The sequence below is a fragment of the Rhinolophus hipposideros genome, assembly GCF_964194185.1.
Source record: "Rhinolophus hipposideros genome assembly, chromosome: 21".
Classification (NCBI taxonomy): domain Eukaryota; kingdom Metazoa; phylum Chordata; class Mammalia; order Chiroptera; family Rhinolophidae; genus Rhinolophus; species Rhinolophus hipposideros.
In genome coordinates this window covers 45,126,479-45,137,678 of record NC_138067.1, presented here as the reverse complement: position 1 = coordinate 45,137,678, position 11,200 = coordinate 45,126,479, and the positions used below count along the sequence as shown (strand labels likewise).

The window sequence follows — 11,200 nt, the reverse complement described above, 5'->3', positions numbered from 1 at the left end:
ATAAATGCTTAATCACTGTGCTGTACACCTACAACTAATAAAAAATTTTTAAATCTCAAAAAAATTATTTTAAAAGGATTAAAGAAAAAGAAAAAGTGAGAAGATACAAACTATCAATACCCTGCATGGAAAAGGTGATATCACTGCCCACCCAACACATATTGGAAGGACAATAAAGGGTTCCTCTGAGCACCTCCGTGCACAAAAATTGAACAACTTAAAGAAATGGAGCAATTCCAGGAAAAGCACCCACTATAGTTTGACCATTTCTTATAAAGTTAAATATAAGCTTACCATATGGCCCAGTAATCCCACTCGGAGGAATCTCTCCAAGGGAAATGACAACATATGTCCACTCAAAGACTTGTCCGTGGATGTTTATAGTAGCATTTTTCACAATCGTCCAAAACTGAAAACAACCCAAATGAACTTCATGGCTGAATGGATAAAGACGTGGTGCTTCTATGCAATGGAAGGCTACTGGGCAATGAAAAGAAATGAACTATGCTCAACACAAAGCCATTGTGCCGAGTTAAGAAAGCCGGTCTCAAAACACTACACAGCACATGACCCATTTATATGACGTTCTTGAAAAGACGTAATTATTGTTACACAGGACAGATCAGTGGTTGCCAGGGGTTAAGGTTGCTTGGAAGGTGGAACCGAAAAGGACTAGCACGAAGGGAACATTTGGGGTGATGGAATTATTCTGTGTTCTAATTTTGGTGGTGTTGATTAAGCAAACCTATATATTTTTAAAATTTACTCAACTCTACAGCAAATATAAATAAATGGTACTATATGATCAGTTAAAAACAAAATTAATCAATTCCTATATTTGATAAGCTCTTTAAGATAGTGGAACATGCAAAGATTTCATAATTGGGACAGCAAGAACGCCACACATAGATGATCTGACCTTGCCTTTCCCCACCATCAGCATGTCTGGTGCTCCCTATGTCCGTGCAGAGTTTGGTGTGTTTCCCCTCACCTGCCGGACTGCCTCAGTTATTGACACATCACCTGAGCAGCCCGCCCACTTGTCAGACATCCAACCTCAGCTCGGCCTCCTTTCTTTCTGGTAGCTTAACCGACCAGCAGGGCTAGGTGGATAGAGCCTGTTTGTTGAGCTTGGTGGAGGAAGCAGTGTGTGTATGCACAGAAGTATTCATCTAGTCGAACGCTTTAGCCTAGTATATTTTACTTAATTTAAGATAGGCTTCAAAAAACAATGAGTAAACAAAAAACTTACTTGAAACAGGTTTAACAAAGAGGAATAGAGGATTCAGATATCATTTGGTGCTAGAAACTCCCACAGACAGCAAAGTAAACTCGATTTGTACTCGTATGTTGTATTATTTAATAAAACTTTTATTTATAATTAAATGTTGGGATATTTTATAACAATCATTATGAGGTAGGCATCTTTAAACCAGGAGAGAAGACCCGAGCTCCTGACCCTCCTGTGTATCGATGTCTACATTGACACGGGAGTTTGGGAGACCAGAAACTCAGGTACCAGATAACTTCTGGGCAATGGGAGCATAAGGCCCCAAGTTCATTACCTTCCTGAGCCTAAGGATGGAGAGAGAAGAACTGGAATGGTGGGGATGAGTGGAGCAGGACCAAAACGGAGACAGAAGGTAATTCAAATGGGAGAGGCACGGGCAGAAACAAGGGGACAGTCATTGGGGGTGTATTGCTTGTTTTTTATTTTCTGTATTTTATGACGTTTTGGGAGGGAATGGAAGGAAGGAAGGAAGGAAGGAAGGAAGGAAGGAAGGAAGGAAGGAAGGAAGGAAGGAAGGAAGGAAGGAAGGAAGGAAGGAAAGAAGGAAGGAAGGAAGGGAGGAGGGAAGGGAGGAAGGGAATGTAAGGAAGGATGGAAGGGAATGTAAGGAAGGAAGGGAATAGAAGGAAGGAAAGAAGGAAGGAAGGAAGGAAGGAAGGAAGGAAGGAAGGAAGGAAGGAAGGAAGGAAGGAAGGAAGGAAGGAAAGAAAGAAGGAAGGGAATGTAAAGAAGGAAGGAGGGGAATGTAAGGAAGGAAGGAGGGGAATGTAAGGAAGAAAAATCCTCTTTCAATAGCACTGACGCTCTGTGTCATCACTTGGTCACCTCCACAAATCAAAATCCCATGGGTATGACTGAGACAATGTGTGAGTCAAGTGTTTCCAGGGAGAAGCTGACATTGATGTCCCACGTCTGTCCCTCTGGGCTCCGTCTTGAGGAGGAGGGAGGCTCAGTCAGGACCTCGGCCTTGTTCTCTGGGGGCTTCCATACCTGCAGAGTGAACCCAGTCTCAGCTCAGAGAGCCGGCCACTTGAACTCTAACTCCAGGCAGGGAGGGACCACTCAGGCCCATGTGGATTTCGGGCCAATCACCAGACATCCCTGTACAGGGAGAGGTCTGCTCACCTGGTATAGTAGATCCAGGTGAGGCCATAGGTAAGGAGGTAGCCAGCTCCCATGAGGGCCCCCCTGATTAGGGTGAGGACCAGGGGCCAGGAGCCCTGTTGCTCCTCAGCCACACATTTACAGGAACGGGGGCTTCCTGGGGAAGACAAAAGGGGGTGAAGCTGTGTCCCAGCCACACGTCCCCCCCCCACAGCCCCAATACCAGCAGGCTGCCAGCCCCCTGCATCTGTCTTGCAACTCACTCTGCACAGAGATGCTGAAGGAAACGTTCTGGGAGCCCAGTGGGTGCTGAGCCTGGCAGGTGAACACCCCTCCATCTGCAGCCCCTACATGGGGCAGCTCCAGAACTCCAGGTGCTGAGCGCTGGGAGGGGCTCAGGGCTTTTCCCTCCCGGGACCAGCTCAGCATGGAAGGGGGGTTGCTGTCAGCCTTGCAGACCAGGAGCAGGAACTGGCCCTCGAGGACAGACAGTGACATGTGATTGCTCAGGGTCTTCAGGGCTGGTGGAGAGGCACAGCAAAGTGTGTTAAGGGCCGATGACCCTGGTGGTCAGGTCAGATTACCAGAAAGAAGGGGGTTGAGCTGAGGTAGGTCAGATAAGAGGTGGCCGGCAGCCTCGTGGAGATGTGTTGAGAACTGAGGGAGGCCGCAGGCAGGTGGGGGGCAGTGCACTCACGCCTGTAACTTGGCAGGAGCACCAAAGACACCATAATGGTGGAAGGGAAGGCAGGGTGAGAAACCTTGGGGTCTCGGAGCCAGGCTGAGGGCATTGGGGTTTGCTCAGGGGGTTACTGGAGAGCAGTAGGGGCTGTGAGTAGGGGAGACTCAGATTCAGCGCTGAGTCTAGAAAAGCCCTGCTGGGGCCAATATCTGGATGAGAGGCATTAGTCAGGAGGCAGGGAGGGTGGGGAGGACGACCACGTCCAGGGTGGAGGCAAGACTGGAGCTAGCTCTGGAGCCAAGGGCAAGGAGGAGAGGGAAGTGACTGGAGAAGTGACATTTTCGAGACTCGCTGCCCCAGGGGGTGCAACTGGTGACAAAAAGAGTCACCTAGAGTGATGTCCCGACCCCGCCTGGGTCACATGGGGGACGTGGGGCAGCTGAGAGGTACCGGCAAGAGGCGGCTACATGTGCAGGTCTGTGGCTGGATGTAAAGTGGGGGGAGGCACCAGACTGGGTCGGGAGAGGGACGGGATCGCAGGTGGGGATGTGGGACGGGTGCGCGTGCCCGGGACAGTGGAGACACTAAAGCGGGGCTCCGGGAGGAGCTATGGGAATGGGAACATGGACGGGCGTGGAGATGATCAGTGCGGAGATGAAGGCAGGCGTGTATCAGAGGATGTGAGGGCAGATGGGAACTCAAGAGAAGGAAACAGAACTTGGCGTTGTCAACATTACAGACGCAGAAAGTGGGCAGTGGTTGCCAGGGGCTGGGGGCGTGGCGAGGGGATGGGGAGCTAGTGTCTGATGGGGACAGAATTTCAGGTGTGCAAGACGGAAAGCTCTCTGCATGTGGTTTCACAGCCCGTAAATGTGTCAACCCTGCAGAGCTGTCCCCTTGAAAACTGGTGAAGATGGTAAATTGTATGTTATGTGTGCTTCACCACAATGAAAGATAAACTTAAATCCTCGAGAAAAGAACAGGGAGCAGCCAAAGGCATTACTGGGTCCATCAAAGTGAGACGTTGGTGAGAAGGAGATGGGGAGACCCAGATCCAGGGGGCTGAGGAGGGAAGAAGGAGGGTCTCCCCAACCCCTGATCTGGCAGAGACCCCACTCCCCTGACAGCCCCAGGAAAGAGAAGATCTTTCCTACCTGTGGAGTTTCCTTTGGAAAAGCTGATGGTCAACTGTGGAGCATCTGGGAAGGGAAGATGTGATGAGTGCCAGGGGAGCACTTTCCTCGAGCGGAAGGGAGTAGGCTGCACTTCCCCAATTTCCTCTGGGGAAGGCACCCCAGGACTGGACCTCCTCTGGCCCCTAATACCCCCTACAGGGATCCAGCCACCCCTCCAAACTCACAGGACACATTGAGCAGGATGGTTCTCTGCGTAATCACGCTATATCCTTGCTGTTTCACCTGACAGGTGAGGTTGGTGCCGTGGTCCTGGGGCCTCAGGGTGAGGTTTAGCACCGAGGAGTGAAGGGCCTGGGGGTCCAGCGAGTCAACAGCAGCCCCCACCCAGGAGAAGGTCAGAGGTCTTCCCCCTTCGCAGGACCCTGGCAGGTTGCAGGTCAGGCGTGTGGGGCGGCCGGACTCCAGAGGCTCCAGAACGTGGATGTCGGGTTCCTCTGTGAGGGCTGAGGAGGAGAGAGGTGGTGCCTGGGCCCCAAGGGGTGGGGACCCAGAGTGTGACCCTGAGAGGGACCCACGCCTCGGGGCCTGAGCTCACCCCAGGTCCTGTGTCTCTTCCCACAACAACATCCCCTGGGCCTGGACAGGGAGTGTTTCAGTGTCCTGTTCCTGTCCTAAGACAGGGGTCCCATGTCCCAGGTCCTCTTCTGGGCCCCGCCATACCTGTCACCTGCAAATGCAGCTTCTTATCTGTGTAACTATATTTCACATCATGTCCTCTCTCCACTCGGAAGAAGTAGCTTCCGGTGTCGCTCCTCCTGGCATTGCTGATGCTCAGCGAACAGCTATTGGTCCTGGGGTCCTCAAAGAGGCGGAATCGGTCAGAGGTCTCAGTGTTAGCTGGGTTATATGGGTTGTTTGAGGCCACAGGATAATCGCGTTTTATGTTGTCCCCACCCCGGTACCAGTAGATGTGGAGTACATCAGAGGAAGACCGCGCATCCCAGGGGTAGGAGAAGGAGCAGGGCACGTGCACGCACAGACCCTCCTGCACTGTCACCGACTCCTTCAGTCTGAGCTCGTACCCTGGCTTCTCCTGCAGGGACCCTGGGGGGACACAGAGCCTCAGCTGCAGCTGCAGCCCCTCCCCAGCCTGTGCTGGCGCCCGGGACCCTGGGCCACTCACCTCCCCACAGCAAGGGCAGCAGCAGCAGAGGCACCATGTCTGTATCTGACAGGGCAGAGGCGGGGTGAGGTTCTCTGTAGGGAAGGAAATGCTGAGAGTGTGGGGTGTGGCCTAGGACGCCCCAGCAGGAAGCCCAGGCTCAGAGAGCTGTGGCCACGCCTGGAAGGGAAACAGGCTCCACAGGCCTGCGGGGTGAGCTGGGGGCTGAGAAATCACCCTGTCCTACCCTCTGACCCCTCCCGACCCTGCAGGTGGATATACCGAAGTCCCCAGAGGTTGAGAAACTTGTCCAGATGTGAATCTGGAAGTGACCACCTTGCACATCATGTTTAAGTCAAGAGCGGGGTCACTGATGGGGGCCGACATGGTTGGAAGAAACAGGGCTGGTCCTGGGGACTCAGGGTAGCCACCTTCCAGCTGAAACCACTGCATGCTCTGGAAAAGGATAATTTTAAATTTTCTGAAGATCATTCAAGTGCTGGCAAGAAAGAAGGGAATTTAGACTCAAATCCAGTGGATGGTGGAGTCCAGGGGAAAGCTGAGCAGTGAAGCCCCTTTGCGCTGAGGGTTCTGGGGACGTGGGTGCACGAGTGTTGGTCTCCATGAGTTTAAGGTCAGTGGGACAGATGGAGCACAGGCCTGCTCCTAACGGGATGTGGAAAGGGAGACACTCGCCCCATTCAGCGGGGACTCCAAAGGCTAGACCTCAGCACAGAAGCACATTTGCTGCCTGAAAGCTCAGGAAGCTCCATCTTCAGGGTCTTTCACATGTTTGGTCCTTTTTTCAAAGCCCGACAAGGGCTCTAGTGTTATGAGGAAATGACTTGTAATCCTACCGCTCTTTTATGAAAGTAACTTGATAAACTTTTTCCCAAATGTGACAATGGCCTTAAACATTTTAGACATTCCCAGTAACAAGTTTTGGGATTGAAAGAAAGTTTCTTGAAGCATACAAGAGTAAAAGAAATTTCAATCAATCGTGATGGAGAAAATATTGAATTCTCTTTCTAGTCTCTATGTTATATAAATATATTACTTATCACAATAAATAATATTTACTAATATATTAATATTTATTATTACATGGCAATTATCCTCATAAAAACAGGCAATCAAAGAGCATCAGCCATGAATGTGGGGAACATGTGTTATGCAGGAGTGCCAGACAGGTATGCTGTACTACCACTAAAAATAGTCTGTAATTTTCTTGGATTGTCTTGTATTTTGGTTTTGAGCATTTTAGTTTTCGTGACTTCATGCAATGTGTTTTATCATTTCAGAAAAATTCACATGGGTGCCACATTTTGTATTTTCTTTCTGAAGCAGTGATCTCACATTCGTATAAATGTCAGGCTCCACAAAACCTGGGTCTGCCCCTGCCCACGGGGTCCACGTGAACAGGAGGTAACCAGCCCTATCCCCCACCCACCCCTGACTCTGCATGTATTGCAGAGAACATTGTCTTGTGCAAGCAAAGGACTAAAGAAAGCAGGACTCCCATGGCTGTGTCCCCATAATGCACATCACTGAGTGGCCTAGCAAATCTCTAGTTGAGATTATCAAAAAGAGAAGAAACCCCAAGTGTTGGCAAGGATGTGGAGAAAGGGCAACCCTCTTGCACTGTTGGTGGGAATGTAAATTGGTGCAGCCACTACGCTCCCATATGATCCAGCAATTCCACTTCTGGGTATTATTCAGAAGAATTTAAGACACTAACTTGAAAAGATACATGCACCCCTCTGTTCATTGCAGAAAAATTTACAATAGCCATAATATAGAGGCAAGCTGGAGTCTATTGACCAATGAATGGATGAAGAAAACGTGGCACACATACAATAGAATATTTTTTCTTATGTTCAGTCATAAAAAAGAAGGAAATCCTGCCACTTGCAACAACATGGGTGGACCGTGAGCGCATTATGCTGAGTGAAATAGTCAGGCAGAGAAAGACACATATAGTATGATCACACTCATATGTGGGAACTTTAAAACAATAGAACTCACATGTATGGAGACCAGATTGGTGGTTGCCAGAGACAAAGGGTGGGAGGTGGGCAAAAAGTACAACCATACAGTTATAAAATAATTAAATCCTGGGGATGTAATGTATAGCCTGATGACTATAATTAATGATATTAGACAATGATAATATTAACTATAATAATATAGTTAATAACACTGTGTTGTATATTTGAAAATTGCTAAGAGAGAAAATTCCTAAAAGTTCTGATCACAAGAAAAAAATGTGTAACTACATGCGGTGATGGATGTTTACTTGTCATGTTGTGGTGAGCAGTTCACAATATGTACATATGTTAAATCACGATGTCGGACACCTGAAACTAACATAATGTTACCTGTCAATTATATCTCAATAAAATACTTACATAAGAAAACTAAAATAAAACAAAAATATAGAAAACCTCCCTCTGAGCACTGAGACTCGAGTGGTGCAAGACTTCCAGGCAGTGCTTCCTTTGTGCTCCATTAGTGTTTCAACATCTGCATAACAAATTCCTTGTGTGAAATTACCACTGCTGAAATACATGGTGTGGCTTCTGTTTTCATGATGGGCCCTTGACTGATTCAATTTCAAGAGATAAAAAAAGTGAGCATTGGGTGATTTCAAATGGCCTCCTGATAAAACTCACGGCCAAGTAGGAGTGAAAGAGAATTTCCCTAACAAGATAAAGGGTGTCTTCAGCAAACATCATACTTAATGCAGTCGCATCAGGTACTAGTTCAGAAAGGTAATAACACCAAGTAAAGGGTATGAAAATTGAAAAGAAAACAAAAAGCTCTTTCTTCATAAATGATTATACATATAAAAAAATGCACAAGTGTATACAGATATATTTGGGGGCTTAATAAGAGAGTCAGTGGGATTGCTAGAGACAAAATCAAATTACAAAATCAAACGCATTTCTGTACCACAGTAATAAACAAAAACGGGATGTTGTAAACAATGCCATTGACAACAGCATCAAACCCTGTGATCCCCCTGGAACATGTGTCCTTCTCTAGAGACGTACATAACAAAAGTACAATGTCCACTTCCTCAATGGAGGAAATTACAAATCTGCACTGAAGGACAGCAACGATGTAAATAAATGGGAAAACATGCATGTTAATAGGTATGAAACCAGTATTATACAAATGTCAATTCTATCCTAATTGACCTGCAGAATAAAGCAATATGTCTGTCACCCAATCTCGCAATTGACTTTTCTGGAACTTGATACACTGTTGTAAAATTTATATTCAAGTAGAAATTTCCAAGGAAAGCCACTGCAATCATGAAGAAGAACATTGTGTGAGGACTGGCTCTGTAAGATATTAAGATGAATTACAGCATTACAGAGAATAAGACAGTATTGTGCTGACACAGGAATAAACCACAGGAACAGAGTAGGGGCACCAAAAAAAACGGTAGACCTCAACCACAGGAAACATCATGCACAATAGAGGAGGTAATACAAAGAAGTGACAAAAAGATAGACATTCCAATAATACGTGGTCTACTAGGGACCCGAATGCAGTCGAATGAAATTGCACCCCTAGCTCATAAGATGCACTAAGCTCAAGGGCAGGTGGACTGGAGACCTAGTGTTTTCCGTGAGACAAGACAATAGAGCTATTAGAAGACAATGTCACAGGACAGCTCCATGAACTTAAGGGAGGGAAGCTTTCCTGAACAAGACATAAATAGCACTCTTTATAAAGAGAAACATTGAAAATACGGACTGTGTTAGATTAAGGACTCTTCATAAAACACGCCACAGGGAGTGCTCAATCATCTGTCTTCTAGTACAAGAAGATGTCTACAACACAATAAGCATCAAAGTATCAGCCTCCAGGACTGAAGAAGAATTTCTGTAAATACATAAGAAACAGAAAATACAGAAAATGGGCTCACTCGAGCAGGCGCCTGCCTCATAAAGGACAGCATACGACAACCAGTAAACAAATACAAAGCTGCTCCACATCATTCACAAGCAGGAAAGTGCACATGAAAACCATAGCAAGACACTATTATACTTGCTCCAAGTTGGCAAACATTAAAATGTCTGAAAACACTCAGTGTTAGTGAAAGTGTGGGACAATGGTTGTTGGAAGTTAAATGGGTACAAGCACGTCAGAGAAAAATAGCAGCATCTAATAAACTGAGGCTGGGCTTATATCACGACCAGCAATATTACACTCCTAGACTTTTGTTCTAGAGCAGTGCTGTCCGATGTGCTGGCCAATCGCCACATGTGGCGGCTGACCACTGGAAAGGTGACTATAAGGATGTGGGCTGTAAGGTGCCATAAGACGTGCTCTGAGGGTAACACATGCCGGACTTAGAAATCTTACTACAAGAAAATGATTGAACTGTTTATGTTGGTATTCTGAGATCAATTTAAATAGGAGTCAAGGGGACGTTTCTCCCACATCACCAGTAAGCAGCAATCCTACTCAATTCTGACGCTATCTGCCTGGAGACAGTGTCAGATTCCAGGGTTAAGGGTTCAGTTCTTAACCTGCCCCCCCAACCCGACATCAGATGTCAGTCACGAGTCCAGGTTGCCACCTGTGCTTCTGAACAACTGGCTATAAATTAGAGGTTCCCAACACCTCCTACCTTCGGACTTATTCATTTCTAAGAGCGGCTCACAGAACTCAGAGCACATTTTACTTACCAGGTCACTGGTTTCACTTAAAAGGATGTAATTCAGGAACAGAAGACATGCACAGGGCCAGGTATGAAGTAAGGGGCGTGCAGCTCCCATTGCCTCTGTGAGGTCTCCACTCTCCCACCACCTCCACGTGCCCAGCAACTGGAAGCTCTCTGAACCCTGTCACTGTGGGTTTTATAGAGGTTTCATTGCACAATCCTGATTAACTAAATCATTGGACGTTGGTGATCGATACAACCTCCAGCCCCTCTCTCCACTCCTGCTCCCCTCTGGCCTTCCCCCCACTGATAGTTGTGGCATCTGTGAGGCTGGAGATTCCACATGTTGTTCCAAGGCAGCCACGTTCCCCCAACGCCGTACTCTGCCCTGTCTGTTAGGAGTGAGGAACAGATGCAGTGGGTAAGAGGAGAGGAAGTTGCAACCGGAAGCCACAAGGTATAGACTGAAGGGCAGCAGAGGAAATTGCCCATAACCTGTACCAGGCAGGACGGGCCCCAAGGGCAGAGCCAGGCCAGGCCAACCCACCTCAGGAGTGCAGGCCCATCCTAAAAGAAAGAAATTAACCCAGACCAGTGAATGGGGGGAAAGAAGCAACCATTTTCACAGGCAAGAAGTGCTAGAGTGTTCATCTCATAGTAAGGAGTGTGTGTGTGTGTGTGTGTGTGTGTGTGTGTTCAAAACTAATAATACACCTTTTTGTTGAGGTGAGATTCACACGACATAAAATTACTAGTAATAATTTTGAAGCCTCTCTGATTCTCTGCTCTCACCCTGCCCAGCCCTCAGCCCCTGTGTGGCCATCCACACTCTTTGGGTCTCATTTTTTCATGTCTGTGTTGGGCTGGAGGGGAAGGACCAGATGCCCTGCCTCTTCCATGGGTTACTCAAGCATTAGGTTAATAATTCATTCAACAAATGTTTGTTGAGCACCTCATCTGTGACCCATGTGTCAGGTGCTAGGAATTCCTCAATGTGCAGTGAACAAAAAACAAAAGCCCCCACCCTTTATGAAGTTCACAGTCTGGGAGAGACAGACAACAAGCAAATCATGTTGAGTAGTGATTAAGGCAACAAATAAAAATAAAATGGTATATGGAGAGAGGGAAATAGCAAGAGCCAGTTTCT

General features: G+C 47.4%; 1 protein-coding gene across 1 annotated transcript; it reads right to left on the bottom strand.

The window, feature by feature from the left end:
• Window positions 1–2,244: 2,244 nt before the first annotated feature.
• LOC308489706 (sialic acid-binding Ig-like lectin 14) lies at window positions 2,245–5,448 on the bottom strand (the record flags this gene model as incomplete). The annotated part of the gene is made up of 7 exons (XM_081031244.1): window positions 5,397–5,448; window positions 4,934–5,317; window positions 4,438–4,716; window positions 4,232–4,276; window positions 2,659–2,916; window positions 2,417–2,552; window positions 2,245–2,281 (listed from the first exon to the last, which is right to left on the bottom strand). Exons 1-7 carry the CDS (start codon window positions 5,431–5,433, stop codon window positions 2,245–2,247), a joined length of 1,176 nt encoding a protein of 391 aa, XP_080887370.1. The 5' UTR covers window positions 5,434–5,448.
• Window positions 5,449–11,200: the final 5,752 nt, after the last annotated feature.